General features: G+C 38.8%; 1 protein-coding gene across 2 annotated transcripts in view; it reads right to left on the bottom strand.

Annotated features, from left to right (window-relative positions):
* LOC122789646 (acrosomal protein KIAA1210-like) overlaps positions 1 to 24,911 on the bottom strand; it is an 828,389-nt gene that overhangs the window by 339,227 nt on the left and 464,251 nt on the right. For both annotated transcript variants that reach the window (XM_044057056.1, XM_044057057.1), the window contains exon 3: positions 3,836 to 3,998. In XM_044057056.1, the coding sequence (XP_043912991.1) occupies positions 3,836 to 3,998 (163 nt within the window). The remainder of the gene's footprint in view (positions 1 to 3,835; positions 3,999 to 24,911) is intronic.

Raw genomic sequence — 24,911 nt, 5'->3', positions numbered from 1 at the left:
ACAGATAGAGTCAGTTAGGGGTCAAAGAGAGGACAGGTGGTTAACTATCTTTGAGGTTAGGAAAGTAGCATAAGGAGGATGAGTGCAGTGGCAAGACCAGTGAGTTTTTAGATATTCTCTGGTGGCTGTTTTAAATTGCTTAGGATGCTTGAGGGACCTAATTTCTAAGGGAAGTTTGTTCCAAGATATGGTAGGATTGTAGCTGTATATGTTGCATCCAATGTTGGTCTTGGGTTTATATATTTGTAGCAGGTTTTGGTCGGAGCTACATAGAGAGCTAGAGGGCGGAAATTGAGAGATATGGGGAGTTAGGCTAGGACAGAAAGACTGCAGGTATAGAACTGAGTGAATTATCTGTAGTTGAGAGAGAAGGAGCTGGTGGGGTAATTCCAACCAGTCTAAGTGTCTTAGATAAAGACAGTGATGAGATTTATAAGTATGGTGTGCAGCAAATCTAGCAACCTTGTTATAGGTTGATTCGAGTTTAGCTAGGAGTGTGGAGTTCAGATATGTAAAAATTTGACAGCTATACAATAGGCTAGGTAGAAGAGAGAGCGATTTACTTTTGCATTGTTTGTTAAGAACTTTTTGTTGCGGTATAGGAGGCCAAGTTTTTGGTGTGTTTTTTTTAATACAGTTATACATATGTAAATCAAACTTATGCTGGTCATCAATTGTTACTCCTATAAGTTTTGTGCTGGATTCAGCATTGATGGATATATTATTGAGGGGCAGTATAGCAAATGTTGATTTAAGATTGGTGACGTTTTTGGGGAGAAAGAGTAAGAGTTCAGTTTTCTTAGGATTAAGAATTAGCTGGTTGTCACAGAGCCAGGTTTCTACGGAGTTAAAAGATGCTTGGGTAGCAGAGATAAGGTCAGAGGGGATATCAGCGATGGTGATGGCTGTTCAGTCATCTGCATATTGTATAAGGGATGAATGGGGACACCAGGTATGGAGTAGATTTGTGAAGATATTCAAAAGTAGTAGGCTTCCCCCTCCCCTCCTATTTTCACTGAGAGGGGAAGAGATAGAGCTGAGAGCCATTTTACAGATTGTAGACGATCAGAGAGATAGCTAGAAAACCAGGTAACACTAGAAGTACAAAAATTAAGGTTAGACAGTTTGGCCGGTAGAAGGGGATGGGAGACCATATCAAAGGCCTTGAAGAGGTTGAGGAATAGGCAAGAGACAAGTTTTATTGTTATCTCGAGCTAGAGAGATAGTATTTATGAACAATATTAGGGCAGTTGTAGTGCTATGTTTAGGGCAAAAGGCATGCTGGGTGGGTGTGAGCAAGTTTTCCTGTAGTAGATATTGCATGACTTGTTTATGTATACATTTTTCCAATATTTTTGAGAGAGGAGAAAGGATCGCAATTGGTCTGAAGTTTGTGATGTCAGTAGAGTTACCTCCTTTATATGTAGGTAAGGTGTAGAATTTTTTCCATATAGAGGGGACATATGATTCAAAGATGGACCAATTTATTAGGACAGATATAGGGAAAGCAAGGGGTTTTGCTGCAACTTGCAGGAAATAGGGAGGCAGATTGTCACCAGAAGGAGAGCAGGGTTTAAGTTTAGAGAGTAAATATTTAATATAGTTAGTAGGTACAGTTTTAAGGGGGAAAGTGTTTGCAGGATTGAGCGAAGGAGGAAGAACTTTACTCCAACATTACATAATTACTAAATTCTTGCTCTCCCTTATACTTCAGACCTCCTCCTGAACATTATTCTGCAAGCACTGTTACCAAAAATTCAATTTATTCCTTTGCAATTTGTTCTTTCTCTTTGATAAAGATCCCACCTCCAGTTTTTTTTAATCTCATTTACAATATTCAGTACTTTAGTTATAACTGGTTTAGATTTTGATCTTCATTTTCTAGTAATTGCTTTTTTGTCAGCCAGTAGCATCAAACTTAATAAACTTAATAAAGTCTTACTATGTCTAGGCAATTCAGATCTAATGTCCCAGCTACCCCCTCCCACCGCCCCAACATTTCTGAACAAAATACTCTGTAGAGATTTTTTTTTAAATCAACCAACTTATTACATCCCTCCCCCTCAAACACACACACACACACACACACACACACACACACACACACACACACACACACACACACACACACACACACACACTTACCTCTATTTTTCCCATCACACCTCCAACATTTGCTGTCTGCTGGAGGAAAACTTCTCTGAAGTCTGCTTGCAGTATAAAAATGCCTATGCAAATGCTTCCAAGCAATAATCCTCAACCTTCTGGACATTGTTGCACAGTTAGGAGTCATACAAATTTCTTCGTATTGTTCATGGTCATCAATGAGTGCACTGTGTGTGTGTGTGTGTGTGTGTGTGTGTGTGTGTGTGTGTGTGTGTGTGTGTGTGTGTGTGTGTGTGTGTGTGTGTGTGTGTGTGTGTGTGTGTGTGTGTGTGTGTGTGTGTGTGTGTGTGTGTGTGTGTGTGTGTGTGTGTGTGTGTGTGTTTTAAATATTTCATAATAAATTAGGAAAGATTTCCTTATTTCCTTTTAGAAACGGAATGGGACACATTGCAAAGTACACTGCAATTTTTGTGATTAGAATTCAATAGCAAATTCTGGAAGTGGTTTAGAAACAAAACAGACAAAGGAGATAGTGATTTACGGGAAAATTCCCATTTATTGAGGAAAATACCGTTTCTGTTGTATTTAAAAGGAGAGACTTCATCAGAAGGAAGCAGAGTCTGAACTGTAGCTGTCAGAATAGGATTATCAGGAAAAAAAATGAAAGACGTATTAATAATAATAATAATAATAATAATAATAATAATAATAATAATAATAAAATGTTAATCAGGTAGGCCCACTGGATACAGAGTCTCTTTTTAGTGGCAAGTCGGAAGCAATGTCTGGTTAAGTGACTTGCTCAAGATCACACCATAGACAAATGAAGTCTAAGAGAATCAAACCCTGTACTACAGGAACTCCAGCTCACAGCCTTGACCCTCTGCACCAACTGACATCAAATGAAGAATTTTATCTTTCTGTATTTGTATTTGAGTTAACTATCATGAATACTGGTACTCGTCCTCAATAATAATAAGTTGGGACGTTCCAACGAAATAGAGGGAAGACTTAAGAGGTCAGAAAGCTAAGAAAAACACATAGATGTTATGTAATTTAACATTATTAACTTGGATAATGGAGCTTTTCACATGCTGTACTGGAACTCAGCCATAACATTTTCTGCAGTATCCTTCCTTACAGTTAAGATAGCACCCTGTGGCTTTTTTATAATTACAGTGTTCATATCCTCTGAATATATTCCTCTTCTGACACCACATCTGTATTTATAGCTACATGCTATATTCTAAATAGTTGATCAGAGTAAGGAACCTTGCAAACCTATAATACTATAACATGTATTAAAAGACATGGTAATCAGAGTTTTCAGTACTATATATTTTACTGCTTGGAAACGCTTTTGAATTTTTCACAAAAAAAAAAATCAACTTCTAGTTCTCCCAGATGTTAGAGGAATGTAGAAACCCTTCTGAAAAGGTTTCACTGGCTTCTGCAAACAGTCATTCATTTCATAATGTGCAGTAATGTACACAGCTCTATAAACCAAATAGCTCGTACAGAAACACTCTTCATAGCAGAGTATTAAAGCATTCCTCACATTCTGTTTAATTCATGTGCCGAAGCATTAATTAAGTGCGTACTTCATAAAAGTATATAACTCTGCTGCACAAGTAATCATTCTCGTTATACATTATTTTTTAAATTGAGCAGTAACTCTGCTGTACAAGTAATCATTCTCGAAAATACGTCAACTTAACTAAATGCATACCCTGGCTCACTTTCCAAGCCGACATCTAAGGTTCCTGGGATGCTGACATCGGTGCTAGAGTGACAAGGTTTCAAGATGTTATCCCCTATGGGAGTCAGAGGCTCTTTTTTCTTCTTCTTAGCAAATAATTTTTTTAAGCTTTGGAATTTGGATTTCTTTTTCCCTGTGGAGAAGAAAGAAACACAAGTAATATTTCGCTAGTAATATGACTGAAAGCAGTCTATGTTCTAACCTTACAAATGTTTTTCCAGTGCTGTGTTATGTTTCAGAAAGACTCGGTATTTCATCTATGTACCATAGTGCACATTCAAAATGAATAAGCAAATAAAATAAAGTAAAAAGGCAAAATTGTATTTAGTCCTGGTCTTCTCACTCTTACACATATTTTGGTTGCACATCCCCAATGATGAAACAAACATGTAGTTTTCTTTGATGAAGGGATTCATAACGTTTATATCTATTGGTAGCATCCATACATATCCACATATATCTGTATATAGATAGACATATTAATATATATATATATATATATATATATATATATATATATATATATATATATATATACACACACACACACACACACACACACACACACACACACACGCACACACACGCACACACATGCACACAAACACACACATACTAATATATGTCCAAGTCCGTTTCTGAGGATGGCGTTATTTATTTGTTTATGAGGCTGTACCTTTGTACGTTGATTTCCTCAGCTCCCAGAATACTTCATCAAACATACCATGGACCATTTCCTGGTAAACTTAAGGAAGTTATGCCACAAGATGTGTTTTACAGAGCAGCTATGTGTCAGTTTTTTACAAGTTGGTGTGACCCTGAAGGGGTAATTTAGTTAGAGATCAGGGATATGGGAGGGAGTCACCCATATCAGGGGTATGGTGGGTACATCCCTCCAACAACTGTGCTTTAAAATCACCATTTTGAATGTGTGTCTGTGATGATGAGTAAGGTTTGCAGAATAGTGCACTTGTTTCCTCTGTGTTAGGAAGTTTGGTGTTGGTAAATCAAAGCAGATTTATTTTCAAAATGAGTAAATAAATTGATCCAAGGGCTCATTTTCTAGCCATGACACAAATCATAGACCAACAGAGGCTGGCATGTGCAAAGGGACTTGTAGTATGGTTAACAGAGATGAAGGATCTATGGAAAATTACAGAAAAGGCCTTTGTTAACACTGCATTACTCATGCTAGATTATGTACCATTCAAAAATGAGATGACGGTACCTATAATGCTATGATATTTTTAAAGATATGCTGTATTGGTATAATTTTAAACTTGGAGACAAAGTCAACTGACTGAGTGGAGAGAGCTTGTCCAGTAGTTGGAAACAAGCCTAAAGTTTGTTGGAGCCTATACTATGGAGGGCTTGTTACTGGAAGAATAACTGCATGTTTCTAAACCACTTGGACTTCTACTGTTGAAAGTGAGAAAGAGAGAGAGAGATTAAAATGTAAGTCAGTATCCTGGCAATGAAACAAACTGCCATGTTTGGAAAGACAGAATACAGGGAGTTATTTAGCTCACTCCCTTTCTCTAAAAGAGAGACAAGCCTACACTTTTCCAGTGTGTTAATACTTTAGCTATAAATGTGGATTCCACAGCACTGTAGGTTGTGGGACAAGAGAGGAGGTGGTGTAAGCTGTTAATCAAATGTTCTCATTTATTAGTAAGAGAAACTCTTGGTGGGGGTGGCGCTATGCTGTAAGGGTTTCTTGATGTTTGACCCAAAAGTTCCGGGATAGCTGAATGACTACAGTCTTTTCCCAAAATAGGGGGGGGTTGTTTTCCTTAGCTTCTGTGCTGCAGACTTACTTTAGCTTTTGTTGTTTTTCCTGCTTTAAAAAACTGTTTCAGTTTGTCCATAGAGTTTCTAGCCTTGACCATGGCTTTGAGGTCCCTGGTTAGCCAATCATTGTTGCAGTGAGAGGAAACAGTTTGTCCAGAGGAGCAATGGCTTCAGCAAATAGTTTAACACTGCACTAAACCTTTACAAATGAATGCGAAGAGATCCATTCCACAGAAGATAACTTAATATGCAGAACATACCTCCCAAGAGGGGTGGCGAGTCTTATTATAACAAGAAGTGGAAGATACTGTTTTAAAATGCTATTAGGAGTAGACTATCATTCATCATTTTGGTAATTTGGTAGGACCAGAAGAGATATGAACTTGTGAAACGAATTAGTATGCAATCTGGTCAAGTGAAGAATGGCTCCCTTTGTCTCTGGATTTGCCCTTCTGACACAAGACACAAGCTATGAGATGGTAAAATCTGTTGGAGGTTGTTTTACATACTTCATCATTCTATTTAAGGTTAAATTTATTGATAAAGATAAAACTGAGTTTATGTAGCCATGTACTAGATCAGTAAGTAATTTAGAGAGATGCTGTCAAGAAGAGAGTTGGCAGGGGTGGAATATATGCTGCCAGGTTCAAGAAAGTTCTGCCCACAATACAGATATTGGATCATAACACATTTTCTGTGTTACATAGACTATGTGATTTAAAGGTTCAGAAAAAAGCAGGGATCCATTACCTTTAGCAACTGAGCCAAGGTTGAGCACAAAATGTGTACTAGGACTTGGTGAATAAGAGTTATACTATTCATGAGCACTTACCTAGCAAAGACTCCTTCGGTTAGTGGAACACTGCTCCACTCTGGAGATTGATAGGCTGAAGTGAACAATGCTGTTACACAATTATTGTAAAGCTTTTAATTTAGTTAGGGAGCCCTGGTTGAGAAAGGTTCCCCTGTTCAATTCTTAAATGGGGTGCCTTCCGTGTGAAGTCTGCATGTCCTCCTTGTGTAAACATGGGTTTCCTCCAGGTGTTCTGGTTTCCTTCCACAGTGCAAAGACATGCAGTAGTTGGAATGGACACTCTAAATTGGCCATAGGTTTGAGTGTGCATGTGGGTGTGTGGTATGGAAAAACAATAACAGCAGGGTAGCCAGCTGGTGGTGTAAACCTTGGCTCTAGATGATTGCCACTCTTAAAGTGAAATCCACCCCATGTGCAAAACTGGGAAAAAAGTGCTGTGGATGGATGGGTTGAGATGTAGAATACATTATTAGATTCAGGGAGACAGATGCCTCCCCCAGTAGTATCTCTGGTTTTAGGTCCTAGAAGATAGAATGATACTATGGCAGGTTACCATTTGTTTTTTTACCTTTCAAATAGTCAATGCATGTGATATTTATTTATTTATTGCATTTTACAATTGGCTTACTAGGTAAGTCAGCTGGTCTTTTGACCCTTTTAATCAAAACCCAGTTATAAAACATTGGAGAGTCAACATAAACAAAATAAAACATACACAAATATGCAAAACATATACGAATGTACAAAAGTAAATGCAGTATTTAAGATAAAATGATAGTGAGATAAGTAGACATAAAAGTTGACAATATTAGTATTGATACCATCAGCTCGTGTTTTTCATGTTTCAATCTACACTCAGTACAAGGAGACAAATATATAAATTTTATACATAAATTTATATGTTTTAAACAAGGAGATATAATTCATTAGGGTATTTCTGTGATTCAGTCAGTGGAATAAGTTTTGAAATTGAGGTTTTAATTAAACCATATAATGCTTACTTGAAAACTGACATCACATGCAGTGTGCTGACAGCAGGGCTCTTAACTGTCCTCTATCCCATTCTGAATTTATCAGATGAGTGTAGTAATATAAGTGCAAACAAAGCAGAGAACTGGAGCAGCTGCTTCGGGATAGGTCAGTGGATGAAGGACCTCAGTAACAGTACTTTGTTATTACTGAGGTTATTACTACTATTTCATTATATAGTGCGAAAATGCATAAAGAACAAAAAGAAATAACAGACTGTAGTAAAATAACTTATTACTCAAGATCCACCAAACTCTGGTCACAGACAAGGGTGCCCACAGGCAGGTGCAAGGGGGTGCAGTTGCACAAACCGGCTTGCTGGGAGATTCATTTTATTTTAATTAAAAAAAAAATTTTTAAGGGCATTCTTCTTTAAGAACACCCTTTGCATCAGTCGCACAGACGCAACAGGTGTTTGCGACCTGTTTTATTCTTCTACATCTGTGCAACTGATAGTTTACGTCTTCATCTTCCACGTCTGAGCAGAATTTGAATTCCAGAAGACATTTGGACTGCGGACGAATGTACAAGTGAGATGTAGGTGTGTGCATGTGTGTAAGTGTTTAAGAGGTGTGTGTGTGTAAGAAATAGGTAGGAAGGGGTGTGTGGATGTAAGAAGTAGGTAGATAGGCAGGGGTGTGTGGATGCGTGGATGTAAGAAGTAGGTAGGTAGGCAGGGGTGTGTGGATGTAAGACGTAGGTAAGTAGGTAGGTAGGTAGGGATGTGTATTAGTGTATGTAAGAAGTAGGTAGGTAAATTTAGGTGTGTGTGTGTGTGTGTGTGTGTGTGTGTGTGTGTGTGTGTGTGTGTGTGTGTGTGTGTGTGTGTGTGTGTGTGTGTGTGTGTGTGTGTGTGTGTGTAAAAAGTAGGTAGGTGTGTGTGTGTGTGTGTGTGTGTGTGTGTGTGTGTGTGTGTGTGTGTGTAAGAGGGAGGTAGCCTTGTGTGTAAGTAACAGGGAGGTAGGAGTATGTGTAAGGGGGTGGGGTTTCATACCTCACAGTTATCAAGATTGTTGCCTCATATTTTTGGTTTGCTTCTCATAAAATTGTGTTTTTCTGGTACCTCATTGAGGACTGAAGTCAGAAAATAATGGCAGATATTTGAGCTTTAGACTTCATATCCTTCAGAAAATGCATACGAATGCAAAACTTGTTGTTCTATCCACTTTCTAAGGAGGTGGGGGGGGGTGTATGTGTGTGACTCATACATCTCAACTGTACAGATTTTCACCAAATGTCCAGATTTTTGCCTTATATTTTTGGTCTTTTCCTCATAAAAAATCTTTGACAAATCACTGGGAAAATGACATGCATTTGAGTTTCAGACTTTGTATATCCTTCAGAATATGCACTCTAACACAAATCCTGTTATTCTAGCAACTTTCTAAATGCATCCCTAGTTTTGCACCTTTGTCCCCAACTTAAGAACAGATTTTGTCCAGATTTCTTGTAATAAGAGATTGAGAGGTATGGTGTGTGTGTGTGTGTGTGTGTGTGTGTGTGTGTGTGTGTGTGTGTGTGTGTGTGTGTGCGTGTGGTTGCATTTGTACGTGTGTGCGTGTGTGTATAAGAGGGAGGTAGCATATCCCTCAGCTGTCCAGGTTTTTGCAGAATGCCCAGATTTTTGCCCCATATTCCTCCTAAAAATGTTGCTAAATAATGACAATAATGACAGACATTTGAGTTTTAGATGTCATAACCTTTAGAAAAATGCATACTAACACAAATCCTGTTATTGTAGCAATTTTCTAAGTTTGTGACAGCAATATTATAATCTGTCCCTATTTATTTTAGGCTTTGTCCAGATTTCTTGCGCTAAGAGGTTGAGGTGTGTGTGTGTGTGTGTGTGTGTGTGTGTGTGTGTGTGTGTGTGTGTGTGAAATTCCCTAGTTAGAGTTAGGAGGTGGAATTTATTTTCAAGTGCGTTATTAAGGAATTGTGAGCTTCAAGGGAAGAGAGTTTTACTGCTGCTCATGCTAAGTCTGCTTAAACTGTGCAACTGTTTTATTTAACAAATGGTATCACTATTGTGGTAAAGAATTTTAAAGCAGTGTTACTTGCATCTTGATGCAGACAGCTGTAGTTTGTATTCCTACAGCATGTAGAATTATATTTAAAGGGGTGAGGTGCTGCACTCTTGAGTATGCCCTCCTTTGGATGCCACCCATTCCCTATTGTAATATACCAGCTTACCATTTTTTTAATGTAACACAGGCAATTTATTTTTCAAGAGCAGCAGACACTGAATTTGTAGATGAAACACTGAAATATAAAGTTGTTTTCCAGCAACAACCTCTTCATTAGTTTCAGATCTCTTTAATGTGGAATTATTCAGATTCATAGATTCATAGATTCATACTAAGCTGTCTGCCCTTACGAGCCATGTTAAGCTTAGCCAATTATCCCGCAAACACCTTAACCATTAGGCTACCCTCCCAACCCCAAAGTCAGATGACTTTTACCTCTGCAGAGATTGTGCATATTGACTGATATTGGTGGATTGTAATGACAGAAGTTTGAGTGGCCTTTTATAGTTGAAATTATCTGAATTGTGCAGCTTGGCATTATTGATTCATATGTTTTGTTTCATTGGTTACTGGAAAAAATGTTCAAAACTATACAATTAAAACACACTCTAACAAGTGCTGCTTTATTATGCAATGGATATAAATCAGTTATTATATATTATAATTAATACAATCAGAAAGGTGAATCAAAGAACTTTTGTATGTTCCTAAAAATATGTGCAAGGGGCCTATGATATGAAAACAGCCCAAAGGTAAACTTAACGCACCACTATCAAGATGCATTTTCTTTGAATTTGGGTTTCAATGCTGTCTCAGTGAATGTAAGTTTCAAAGGTAGAGAAGTTTTAATGCTAAGTCTGTTTTCATTGTAAGACTATTGCTTTGTTTAGCAAATGTCTATCAGTGTTTGTGCTATAAAATTTGAAATAAAAGTTGTAAACTAAATCCAAATATCTGTAATCATTGCAGAAGTAAAGCATAAAAGAGTATGCACATTGAGAGTTTTGAACAGTGTTTATGGCAACTGGGAAGAAATAGCCAAGTAATGGGACATGGGAAATGGCTGCATGGGGGGGGGGGGCTGAGTCAGGAGGTGACACCCCCCCCCTGCAAAAAATCCTGCAGGCTCCCCTGATCACAGACGAATGTTGGAGTTTATTATACTGAATAAGATTTCAGGGAATTAATCTTTATCTGGCCATTCTTTAAACCACTTTGTGCACTTAGCCATAGAGCTAGTAAAAGAAACCTGTGAAAGTATGCACTCCAGCACAAAAAACAAAAACTGTAACAGCATTCACTCCAACACAACAATATCTGATTATTTAGCTTAGCACAACATAAAACAAATTTATTTATTTATTACATCCCTTCATTTGTGTACATGCAATGCAAAAAAATTCATATATTTTTCAACTGTTTTCATGTAAAAAGGTTCTCACTTGTGTGTGTGTGTGTGTGTGTGTGTGTGTGTGTGTGTGTGTGTGTGTGTGTGTGTGTGTGTGTGTGTGTGTGTGTGTGTATGCATACATGTGTCCTTAACAATTGCCATAACAATAAATCTCAAAAAGCACTCAGATAGCTGTTTCCACCGCAAACCACAGTGTTTATTCACATAGACACAGCACCAGTAAACACAATGTAAAATTTAACGCTGACATACAACCCATACGTTTTCATCAAGAAACTTCATCAGATAGCTATGAATATTGTACTACTACCCTTATATAACCTTGCTAATAACCTAATTAGTGCAATTAAACCTTTGTTGATTGACCAAATAGATGTAAAGTTAAACTACATATTCTGCTGGCATAAGCTCACACTGAACATATTCTAGAATCATTCTTATTTAAATTCTCAAAACATTGTTACCATGATTTGTTAAAACACATATCAAAACAAATATTAAAACAATATTATATGTTCATACAATATAAAATACTCCATACTGAAAAATATATATAAAAAAGTTAAACAATTTTAAAACATGTTAAAATATGTGTAGAGAATGCTTCCCTCTAGTGTTCCAAGAAATATTGTACCATTAAAAACTAAACAGTTGGCTCATAGTATGAAAGGTTCATAGGTATTAAAATGTTTAAAATAAGACAATTATCATACGATGGAATAAAAAATGGTGAGGAAAAAATTAAAATAACACAGCATACTACAATAATTATTCAAATGTCACTTTAGTGTAATTTGGCTGATCTTAATTTCAATATCGGGGCCAGGGAGACCATGTCATTCAAACCTGGCCATCTATTTACTTCCAACACCAGCTGCCAGTATACCTCTCTATACTCTAACTTGGTCTTCCAAGGGCCAGCCCTGATGTCAACCAGGACCTCATCTAGAACAAAAAATAAAAATGAGGCAGATTCACACATCTGTGTGTGCTCATAAAGTGCATTTCTCAAATTACACTTCCTAATGTCGTAGACATGTTCATATATCCTTTTCCCAAACATCTTTCCATTTTGCCTACATAGAAAGCCTCACATTTCACACACACTGCAATATATACAAGCCCTTTAGTATCACAATTATAATAAGGTGTCTGCAATTATACAGTAAAAAGAATTTGGCATTTAAAAACATGCATGTTGATTGGATACACTATTCACATGGTAAATCAAACATCCTCTATGGAAAAATGTCCATTAGAAAAATATTTTTTCCGCAATAGTAGGTGGACACCCTAAGCTGTAAAAACAGTTTCTCTTCACTTATGACCAATACAAAATTGCTGACATGATACATTACAACTTAAAAAAAATAATGCATCTTCATTCCACAAAAGCTCCAGAGGATATAAACCGCTGTAGTATAAAACTTCCAGAAACTGCAGTATCTCTAATAAAAGCTCAGCAGTTACTCAGATCTGTGTAGCTTAGGTATTTTTGTTACAGCTAGCGGTTAGCGTTGTTGCCTCACAGCAAGACGTTCTTCCGTTCAATTCTCAGCTGGAGCGCCTTCTGTGTGGAGTCTGCATGTCCTCCCCATGGGCGAGTGATTTATAAAGACATGCAGGTAGGTACGTGTGTGAATGGGTGTGCCTTCTTTGAAGGCTGGGTGTCTGGCTGCCAACTCGGCACCATAAAAATCCACTGCCAATCATTAGCGGACCGGAGTTCTGCTGTGGCGACCCCTTACCGGGAAAAGCCGAAAGACATTACTTTTATCAGCCACTAAACAGTATGCTGCATTTATTAGCATAGAAAAAACATAGAAAAATGTCATAGTGGGGTACAGTTTATTGGTTGGTAGCTGTGCCCAAAAAAATAAGTAACACAAGCAACAACCAAACAAAACAAGTTGTTTAAAGAAATGAATGAATAAATAAACCAGGATCAAAATACAAGGAGCTCCCTTAAAAAAAAAAAAAAAAAAAAGCAAAACCTGTGTTGCACTGGAGAAGTGTCACCACCTACATGTTGAATGCATGCACAGTACATTGATTAGAACATGCTGAACCCATGCGCTGTACGTTGGTTAGAACATGCTAAATGCATATACAGTATGTTGGTTAGAACATGCTAAACACGAGCAGTACTTTGTTTAGATACCCTTTCAACACTAGTGCAGCAGAAGGACAATGATGTATATTTATGCAATTACATTATTTACAAAAGACAAGCGTGTTCTCCTTAACAATGTCATTATATAAGAGCAATAATCCACTCCTGTGTGTGAGTAATGCAGATTTTACCCATAGTCAGCTATGTTTAATCACTCAGACTTAAATGTTGTGATCAAACCACACCAACCATGGTTAAATCCTATGTTATCTACACCCAGACATGGATTACTGCTAAAATCTAGTATGTCAGGGGCACTTGCATCAGTACACCAATGTGAAGTAGCTGGTAGACCCTCTTCACTTACAAATAAAAGTGTAGGTATTTCTTCTCCTAGTCTTTCCTCTCTGAAAGTCATGTCATTCCAGTGACTTTATTCTGCTTTTGGTTTTGGCATTCTCTTAGTTTTGTCTCAATAATGTCTGCCTCTTTAAGTGCCTACTGCTGATAGCCTTTTTTCTGACTAGACCTCTGTATTGACATTACAGATGTAACCCAAGGACTCAGTGTAAGTTCCCTTTGCTCTCTTAGTGACTTTATTTCTATGGGTCTTTCCCTATCTGTCTTCTCACAAACATCTTTTATTGCTTTAAGGGCTGAAATATTTTGGCAAAGTTCCACAAAATGCACTATGGTTTCTACCCTTTAAGTTTCAGAATTGACTTCTTTCATTACTCAAGAAGTGTGGATTTTTTGGTAAAACTCATTAACAGGTTTCAGCCAAAGTGAGATTTTAGTTCATTTTGAATTTTCCACAATTATCCCTTTCAGTTTAACTAGACTGCATATTTTAACAGTTTATCAAATGGATGCCCCCCCCTGGTATATTCAGAATTGTGTATTCTTAACAGTATATTAGACTATCATTTCCCCCTCCCCATTTTATTAGGGGTATAACTATATTCTGACTACAAAATAGCTAACTGTGCTCTCTTCCACCATAATTTTCCTGCCACTTTTCGCTGAGGGTACTAGTGACCAGTTATGTGTTAAATTCAGTACCAAAGCTACCGGGTGTATTCAGGACCAGCCTTTGGTCAATTGGTGCTCCAGGCAAAAGGGCCCCACAGCACCCCACACCACTTGGTGCCCCCTTCATGGCATACCTACACCTTCCAGATTACTGGAAAAGCACCCCTGCTAGAGTGGCGTCCTAAGCAGCTGCCTAGTTTGCCTATGTCTAAGGTTGGCTATGGGTGTATTTTAACAGAGTTTAAACTTTATATATGTTATAAGATAATCCTTTTCTATCTATGTGAACATATATTACTCCCATCTTTCTATTCTCATTTGTTTTACATTTACAGATATACAACTCCCCAAGTCTGATCATACTTTCAGAATATGGTAGGCCCTACATTTCCTTCCCTTCCATAAATACTTGTATCATATGTTAGGCTAATTTAGTAGTAGCATAGATGCCATATACTGATTCTACTACTGTAACAATTCCTTTACCATATCTTATTGATACTTTTCATTATCAGCATATTGGTTAGAAATTATACATATGATAGACATAGCATTTACATTTTAAATCCCAACATGTTGATTAGAAATCACAGTTTTGCTAGGTGCAACATATTTTGTTACTTGTCAAACAATGTTTTTTGCAATGCACCCCTTTTCCAACATGTAAAACATACTGTTTCAGTTACTGACAATTTTGTGTACAGAAGTATACAACTGCACACTTTTAGCTACAGGGTTGGGCTGCTCAGTTTTAAACAGCAGTTTGTCAGCTAGTACATTTTTAATTAATTTATCCAGTTTAATAACAGAACATCCCAGCTGTGCAACAGCCAAGTATTTGAATAACAACACTTGGACAAACCGCATGTTCATTCAAGGAGGTCTGAGGTTGTCGTTTCCGCATGTTCATTGAAGGTCTGAGGCTGTCGTTTCTGCATGTCCATTGAAGGAGGTCTGAGGTTGTCATTTCTGCATGTCCATTGAAGGAGGTCTGAGGTTGTCGTTTTGCCTTTTTCCCTGAAGTACAATGACCTCAAGTTGATTGCCTTAAGTTTGGGGGTGCATGAGAAAAAGCTCCTTCTTTGGTGTGTATAGGGGGCTTGCACCTTCTACCCCCCCACACTCACACAGAAAGAAAGACTAGCGTGAAAAATAAATTGAAACTGTTGTTTTTACGAAACTCACTGTTTGAAGAATTGGTGATTAATGAGCTGATATGGATCCATTTTTTTTATTTTATTTTTTATACCTTGTGTCTGCCCCCTTAAAATGTGCCATCTCTTGAATCTTTTTTTTTTTTTTTGTAACTTATCTGCCTGTAAGAACCAGTATGTCATTAGATTGTTTTTCTCTTTTAGCTAGGATTAGGGAATGACAGAAAAGGAGGATGGTAAAAAGTAAGCATTCAGTCCCCAGGCAAACAAGCAAGTGCAGCACAGTAATGAAGGAGGTAATAGAAGTCACGCATTTCAGAGGCTAACAGTCGGCAAGCTCTTAATATGTATATAGCCTGTAACCTAAGTCCAATAGAATAAAGGTGTGCTTGGGAAGGGCTTGGATACATGGCACTGACCACAAAATCCTTCTTGTTCATGGCTGATAGATAGCAGTGTCCTGCGTGTAGTGTATATAGGAAGATGTCTGTACAGATGGATGTTTGCTAGTTGATTGAGGATGCATGCCTGTGTCTAACTATAAATCAGTGGTTGACTACAAAACATAACAAAAAAATGAAAGGTCACATGTTACATTAAGCATTATTTAGATTCTGTGATCCTGCATGTTGTCAGGACTGGAAATAATTTATATATGAGACCAGAAGGAGCACCTGTCCTTTCACATCTTTTAATGGTATTGAATTTTCAGGAATATCCCTTACTTTGCCTCAACATTTTGCTGTGTAACTCATAAAGTTTATGATTTTTTGTCAAACTAATGACAATTAAAATTACTTTTAATTTTTCAAGGAATGTCCTAATTGTTCCAGAACAGTTAATTAAAAAGCTGCTTCACACGTGCCAGTTTGAATCACTGTCCTACGAGTTACATTGCATCATTTAATAAATGAGTAAAACATAACTCATAAAGTACAAAATACACACAAGCATTTTTGCAAGGGTCAGGCGCAAGCCTCACCATCACCCACCAGCCCTCATGCATTTATATATACCTATTCCACAGTCACATAACAACATGGGGAAACGCATAAAAAAACACAAGCAGCACACAATGGTCTCACATAAACAGTGGGACAACTTTAAACAAGAGATGTGCATCCATTTTTAACAAATCATAAAACATGTGACCAAAAGTCACTCTTTGAAACTACATTAGACTGACTTGAATACCCTGGAAAACTACTAGACCTGTATTTTAATTAATTTATTTATTTGTTTATTTTTCCCTTCTTGATGTGGTTAGTCCCACCAGACTACTGGCCCCTTTTCAGGGAGAACCCAATATGGTATTTTCATGATGATCCTAAGAAAAGTGATCAACACTGTTTTCAAAGTTATATTTTTTTTCTGTGGGTGCAAGATCCCATGCAAGAGTTTTCACCACCTGCACCCCTGAGTTTAATATAATCATCTTAAAATCACAGTATCTCAGGAAAAGGGCAATCGTTGATCACATGACTTTATTTAATAAATCCAGATTTTGAACAAGTAAATATTATCAGGCACTTGGCAGTCACACTATTGAAAGGATAACATACAAACATGTGTATTACAACAGTTTTTAGGTGAATGACACAAATAAACAAAACATTCTGTACTTGGGCCTTTCCCTTATTCTTATGGGATTTGTCTCTGATTTTTAATTGTACAGTTTGAGTTCTGCATATCCTTCATCACAGGATAAACAACAAATGTATCCCCACAGGGATTCATTCAGGGAAAGTAAGGCAGAATACATGCCAGTGAAAGTAGTGTGCTGTGAGCGCAGGCATGAGTGAGTATAAAACTGCACTATTGTACAATGTGGTCATTGCAGAAAAAAAAAAATTCCCTGAGTAACATTGGCCTTGGAGTTAACTATAAAAAGGGAGTACATGGCAAGGCATCCTGCACTGAGGGTAGGGCTTTGTCCATCACATAAGAAGTTGAGTTTGAATTCCGAATCAGATTATTATTATTATTATTATTATTATTCAGATTCAAATGATATTTGTACTAAAGTTATTCAGACTAATAGCATGTCCAGCTATTCTCCTAGTGTCAAAATGAAATCCTTCACAATGCATATGTTGCTTGCTAGTATAATATGATGAGGTATTATGAACTTGCCCCTACTTTTAATGCATGCAATATTTAATGATATAATTTTGCCCATACATTGTGTAGCAAAAATTTAAGGAGGGAAATAAGTTGCCAAGGATGTTTCAGCAATAAAAATAATTCAGAAATATTATAGAACAAGGAATGTGCATAACAGCCTAGAACTTGTCTCCCATGCATATGCACACACACACACACACACACACACACACACACACACACACACACTTACACACAGACACACATGTTTAGTAGAATTTCCTTAAACAAATTAAATACTGTGTGGTCAAAGGCCACTCCACTGCTGGGAATTCTGCCATTACAGAATGCTAACAGCGCCACCAACCCAAAGTTCATTTCAGTACTGGATTTCAGCCAATGAGAAATGCATATAACACAGTTTTACTCATGCTGTGTATGGGTCAGTTTCAGTTTAACACTTTTATGATAAGATACCCTTGTACTGCAGATAAATTCAGTACAGGCCTGTGCTTTATCCCACAGATCTGGTAGTTTGCATATGATATAACAGATTATAAAAACACATATGCAGCACAGAATTTCATAATGTACTGAAGGTGTGACTCGTTAATCTTCCTACTCTGTGAGCTGGTAAGGAACTGAAACTGTGTAGAACAAATTAGCACTGACTAAAACATAATATAAATAGATATATGCATATGTGGCATTGCTATAAGGAATGACATTGATCTCTTTCTTGGCTTTATAATATGAGAAAAGTCAAAACAATACAGCAACCCTCCCTGCATACTGTACTCTTTTTCTCTTAAAATAGCTATGCTCACTGCTTAAGGTATCTTTTCTGTACTGGGTTACTAGCAAAATAAATGTTTGTCTAAACAGGTGAAATCCCATCAGGGACAGAGTATGCAATTGTGTGTGCTACCATATCACAAGGTATTGATCAACCAGAAGGCAAGTAGAAAAGTCTATGCTGTAGCCATGTTTGGTAAAAAAATTAACAATAACATTTGGACTTTGAGCTTTTTATGAATTTAAGGCTATATATTCCCCACAAATAAGTATTTGATGATAGTGATTATTTTTGCATGGTATCCTCCCCAAAATGTGATATTATTGAAAGTGTTTGCAATGGCTGGGCTGCAGATGCTAAGGTATGGTAAACAAGCATGGCAGCAGAGCCAGCAGTTCAGGAGTGGGACACTGCAAGGCCAGATACTGCAAGCCCTCAGGCTTTGGCAATAATGCTGCTCTTCTGAGAAAAAAATAGTACATTCTGAACATTGCTGTTACAATTGTAAGGCATTTATAAGGGGGGACAACCCCTAATAGCAACATATTACTTCAGAGTAGAGAGAAAAGTACAAAAAAATGCACTCTTTACATTCCTTCTGTTTGCACTTAAATTCTCACTATTCTCAGGACCACAAAAAGAGCTCTCAGACTTGCAGGTGCTAAAGGAGTGAACTCAAGTGAACAAGATATAAGCCTGATTGGAAGTAAATAATCTGAAATGAAAGATAGATAAAATGTGCCCCAACTAACTGGAAAAAATATAACATGAAAAAGAGACATTAGGCTAGAATGTCTCTTTCTGTGTCGCAGGTGTCCTAAACTCACCTAGCAGCATGGCCGGCCTTAGGCATAACAAGGGCACTTTTCCAGTATTTATTTGATGTAGGTAGACCAGGATGGGGGCACTGGGTAGTGGTGGGGGGCGTCATGGAGCTGTTTTGCCTAGGGCACCAGTTGAGCTAAGGCCGCTCCTAGCAGCCCTTATGATAGGTGTGTAGATAAAACACGAACACATTTCTGGTGTCATGTTGTGACTGCTCTAGTGAAACAGTAGGCTTGGGTACTAGATCATAGGATAATATGAAGTTAGTAGGCTATTGGCTCTGAGGCCCTTATAAGCCTAGCCAAGAGTTTAGGCCATGTATAGACAAATCAGCACCCAATGCCCCTGTCCAGTAGGGACATAGGTGGAATCCCAGGGATGTATTTTCTATTTCCCATCCAGTTATCCAGGTTGCACTTAAAAAGGGGTAAAGAGGTACTCTGCTTGACGTGGAGAGGGAGTCTGTTCCACAGATGGGGGGTGTCTGGGACACAAATCTGTCCTACCAGACCAGGTTGAGGCCGCGTGTGCAGGTTACTCAAGTGGAACTTGACTTGCGGATATGCAGCAGTCCAATCAAGGCGGGGTCAGAGATCGCCTTGTATGCCAGACAGAGGTCACCTCTGAGGAGTCTGTATGAAACAGAGTAGAGGGACAGGACTTTTAGCCTATCTGTGTATGGCAGATTTTTGAGGTCCTGGAGTCTCCTAGTGAGGAACCTCTGTGGTCTCTTCAGCTGCTGCATGTGCTTTGCGAGCTACATGCCATATGGGGCATTGTACTCAGTAATGGGCCATATAAGGGAAGAATACGGAGATGTTATGACCTCTTGTCCCTGGATGAGATACCCTTACTTATATGGTGGGCCATGTAGAAAGCTTTCCATATAAAGGAAGCAACATGGTGGTCAAAAGTCAGGTTGCTATCAATCTGGTTGCTCAAATCCCTCATGACTGACTGCGTGCTTAGAGCATTGTCATTAATGTGATAAATTGTGGGGACGTCACTCGATGATGCATTTTTTTGTATTCAGCTTGAGGCCATGTTACTGGCACTAGTCATTTGTTTGGGTGAGACCATCTTGGAGAATATACACTCACTAGCGGAATTGATGACTGCCCCCAGCTCATAGTCATCTGCGAACTTGGCCAGCCATAGCCCACTGGTTTTGGCCTGCACCTCAGAAAAGTATATTCCAAATAACAGAGGCCCCAAGACTGAACCCTGGGGTATGCCACTCGATATAGATCTACTGCTTGAGGTGGCTTCCCCTGCCTTGACTAGGTGGGTTCTATCAGTGAACCAGTTAAAACAGTTAGTTACCCATCTGGTAACATATGGATTTATGCTTAATTGAGAGAGTTCATCTATTATGCCCAAATGGGGAATAGTGTCGAAGGCTTTGACCAGGTCAAGGTAGGCGGTGTGCACTGCCTTCCCCTCATCCATGGCTTTGTTGACTGTCTCAAAAAAGTCGACCAAATTTAACAGACATGACCTCCCCTTGATGAAGCCAAACTGTGTGGGATCATGTCTTTGGAGGTTGCCAATGTCTTTGTTAATGAGGTCCATGATAATTCATTCCACGGCCTTGCAGATCAGGCTAGTCAGGTTGATGGTTCAATAATTTCCCAGATCAGTGGACACTCCCCATTTGTGTAAAGGGATGACAATGGCTGTCCTCCACTCAGCAGGGACAAAGCCGATACTCAGGCTTTGGTTGAATAGGGCACCTAATGGTGCTGCAAGTTCCTGCCTCAGTTCATGTAGGATGCAGCGTCAGATGTTATCGAGTCACATGGAGGCTGTATTTTTTGCCATTGAGAGAGCAGTGATGACCTGATCCCTAGATATAAGAACAGAGAGGAACAAGCTAGGGAGTGAGTAGCCAATGAGAGCTCACCTGTCTGATGTTTAGGAAGTTGGTGGTGTTACACTGTAGGATCCAGAATAGCCAGATGCTGCAGATTGTGAAAACCACTGGGACTTGCTGGGGCAAAAAAAAAAAAAATCAGTGTTTAAACTGTAAGACAAATTAAAAAACTGGTTCAAAATGCAGTATACACAGTAAAAAGTCAATATAAATGATATATGCAATAACAAGTAAAGGGGACATGGAAAGTGGAAATAAAGGTTAAAGGAGAACTCCACCAAAAGTCACATTTTTCTTTCCAAAAAGTGTTTTTCCTTCCCTGTAATCCAAGACTAAATACTTCATATACAGAAAAAAAAACATAATTTAATACTTATGTTTGGCTTTCTTTGCTGCATCTGTCTCATCTGTTGCATCACAACAGCTACTAAGAGTGGCAAAGTAATTGTTAGGTCACTTAACCCCAACAACGGAGCCATTAAGAAAACAATGACATTTAAATGTGCCTTATCAGCTAGATTGCCAGCATCACACCTCAGATAAATAGTGTAGGCTGGAGTCTGAACAAAGGCAGAGCTTTCAAGCTTAGTTTTCAGATGCAAATGTCTTTCCCTGTAATAAAACTCAGTGCCGCAAAAAAGAAAGCAAATATGTTAATCTAACTGTTCTTACTTTCTGTCAGTATATGATTTTGCATTTTTTCTGTACTGTAATTTCTACAAAAGTGCATGTTTGTTCTGGAGTTGGAGAAGGAAGATTAACATTAATATTAAAAACTGAATGCAACACAAACCATCTCAGCCCAAGTAACACCTATTAATCACAGGGGTCAGACTTTTCACACTTGAACACTGAACTACAGTTGTTACTTTGGAAAAAACAATTAACTCTACATTTTCAAGCCTGTCATTCAAACATTCCTTAAAATGTTACAACAGGGATGGCCACTAATGAGAATCAAAGGAAGCAAAGTAATTAAAAACGTGGACTGATACTGACAGTGAAAAGTAAGCAGTCACAGCGATGTTGTCAACTGATGAGATAGAAAACTACAGTAAATGATCTCCTCATCTTAGGGATTTCTTTCTGTCCCTCTAAAGTGACATGAGGAAGGCAAATCCATTGACTGTAAAACAAAATAATGCTATCCACGGCAGCCTCCTTCTGATCATTTTGGGATATAACAAACTAGAAAATAACAGTAACCATTTACTTTGATATGGAGGCATTAGCAATACAGAAAAGTTTAATTTGTTTGTTGGTGTTTATCGGCTTTTCCCGGTTAGGGGTCACCACAGCGGAACTCCGGTCCGCTAATGATTGGCAGTAGGTTTTTACGTACTGGCTTGCCGGGCCTAACACACAACCTTCAACGAAGGAACGCCCATTCACGCATGTCGCTACACAGAAGACGCTCTAACTGAGAATCCAACGGGCAACATCTAACTATGAGGCGACAACGCTACCGCAGCACCACCACCGCAGTAATACAGAAAAGTTTAATATTTGCTGAAAAAACATATGGGGGTTTTTTTCAGTTTTTGGGTGCGTTTTTCCTTTAAGGTAAAGTGAAAAAGTTGGATAGATGAGAAGGAGAGAGTATGGGAAAACTTCATTGCCCTCAAGGGGTAGGGACTTGGGTGACATTGCATATACTCTCAATGAGTACTCATGCATTGTAGCCGGAAGATGTGGATGTGTGGAAATACACATCCACAAAAGCCTCAGTGTGGCAGGCATTGCAGTGCAGACTCCTGGATCTCAGACCCCCCCCCACACTGACTTAAAGTTGTGTCAGTGTCAGCAATAAGACTAATCTTTCCCCCCTTAGAAAGTGAAGATTCCCCCCCCCCAATAGAATCACATGGAGCACAAACAGCTAGTGGGATTGAGTGATATGAAAAAGAAAAGCTAACCTCAGTGGTAAAGGAGAGACTTCCCATGGTGTAATCCATATAGATCAATATACTTTATTGTCAGGGGCCTGGTCTCTGATATGACAAGCAGGGTACTGCTGAGTCAAAGAGCTGTAATGGAACTCTGATCGACATAAGACCAATCTGTATTATCCACATCCTTTAAAGGAGAACCGAACCCACAGATTCGAAAAACATGTTTATTTCATCATGGTTTTGGGTTTCCTACATTCATACATTCCTACATTCGATCTTTTGAGCTTTTCGACTACTGTTTGTGCCTATATTACTGTTTTATTACCTATTTTTCCTGTTTTTCTGTGCTTAAATTGTTGATTGCACTTGTTGGCTAAAGTTTTGCTTAAAAGTAACAAACAGGCTAATACACTCAAGTGTACCAGCCTTTGATAGCAATTTAGTCGAATACCAAAGCATTTACTGTATTTTTTCTGTCTGTGTGCAAAAAAAACTAAAAAAAAACAAAAAAATACTTCTGCTTTCCTAAACTTTCCTAGCTAGTTGTTCCAGTGATCAGATTTTGCTGATCCCTGGGCTTTGTATTTGGTTCCTGTATTCCTCCATTTTCTTGTGTGGCCAGAGGGTAGTTTCTTTACTCACCAGTGGGAGTGGGGAGTACTAAGCTGCCTGTTTGTCCTCAAAGGAGTGGTTAGAGACAGAAACTAGTAATTCATTGGCCATTTTGGGTCATTTCCTGTTTTTTCCAGCCCCCTGCTATAAATAGCGCTTTAGCGCGGAGTTGCCACCATTGCACACTAGAGCAGCGGCGGTTAACCAGGTTTAAACTATTCGGGCTACCTAAAGTCCACTCTTCAAATTTTCCCTTAAAACTACCTTCCTCGAACCATACTACTGATCTAACCAGCGTATCCTATAACTAAAAAGTTCATCTCTACTTGACTCTCAAGTAGACTATTCTCTATCTGTAAAGCCTAGCACTTGCTCCTACAGTACTTTTCACCTTGATAAAGCACTTTTGTTATAGATAGTACCCCTCGAGCCTAAATCCCATTTCTCGGTCACCCACATCCCCCGGAGTCTTTTTTTTAAGTATTTTTGTCTATTCCTTCTAGCATGTCGAGGGATCAGTTTCTAGTGTCCTCTCCTGCTCAGCTGGTGAACTTGGGAATATTGAGGCAATGTTACAATTGCCTCATGTACACAGACAACCCTCTCCTTCTCCCAAAAAACACAAATACATGCGAGAGATGCAACTATATGGCCAAACTGGTGGCTGAGCTCTCTCAACATAGGACTGGCAAGACCAGACAGGAGGAGAAGGTAACCACACACACTATATACCCAGTCTCACATAGTACCATCACAACCTCAAATCATACACATAAACACACAAAGACATACTCGGAGGCTCTGATCAAAAATCTACTAAAACAGCAGAGGCCACCAAAGCAGACACCCAAACAACTACCACCTCAGGACACAACACATGCAACACATAGACCACACAGTCAGAGTGTCAAACAGTCACAGCCCTTAAGGACAAACACAATGCCAGACATACTCGTCTTTGGTGACTCCATAGTCAGACACACTGATGTCCCGCTTACCAGACTGAATAAGGAGAAGGTCACAGTAAGCTGCCTGTCGGGCACTAGAATCCGCCACATAACGCAAGCACTCGGGTCTCTCAACAGCAGGTACAAGTACGACTCAGTCATTGTCCACGCTGGTGTAAACGACCTGAGACGCAGACTACATGAAAAGAGACATTGAGGAGCTCTCTGATTATGTAGCCCAGGCAGGTATGACCCTGACCTTGAGCAGTATCCTACCTTCACCAAGAATGATGCCACAATACAGAGATAAGATGATCAACTTTAACAATTGGCTTAAACTCTGGTGTCATTCAAAGGGGATCCAATGTCTGTCTGCCTGGGATGACATGCTGGACAAGCCACGCTGGGATGGCTTGCACCTGTCACCCCTGGGATTCCGGATATTGGCAAAGGCTCTTGCCACCCCATAGTGCCTTTTTTAGGCAAGGCTCAAATTCTAAACCTACCACCCTAGAACACAAAAAAGTAAAAAAACTAAGGGTAATGCTGCTCAATGCCAGAAGTCTCAATCTCAAGATGCACGGGCCCTTCTCAGTATGGAGAACATCGATGTCTGTGCTGTGACAG

The sequence above is a fragment of the Protopterus annectens genome, chromosome 15.part0, assembly GCF_019279795.1.
Source record: "Protopterus annectens isolate FY-2018-M chromosome 15.part0, PAN1.0, whole genome shotgun sequence".
In the NCBI taxonomy this organism is placed as follows: Eukaryota; Metazoa; Chordata; order Ceratodontiformes; family Protopteridae; genus Protopterus; species Protopterus annectens.
This window is presented reverse-complemented; position numbering and strand designations above follow the sequence as displayed.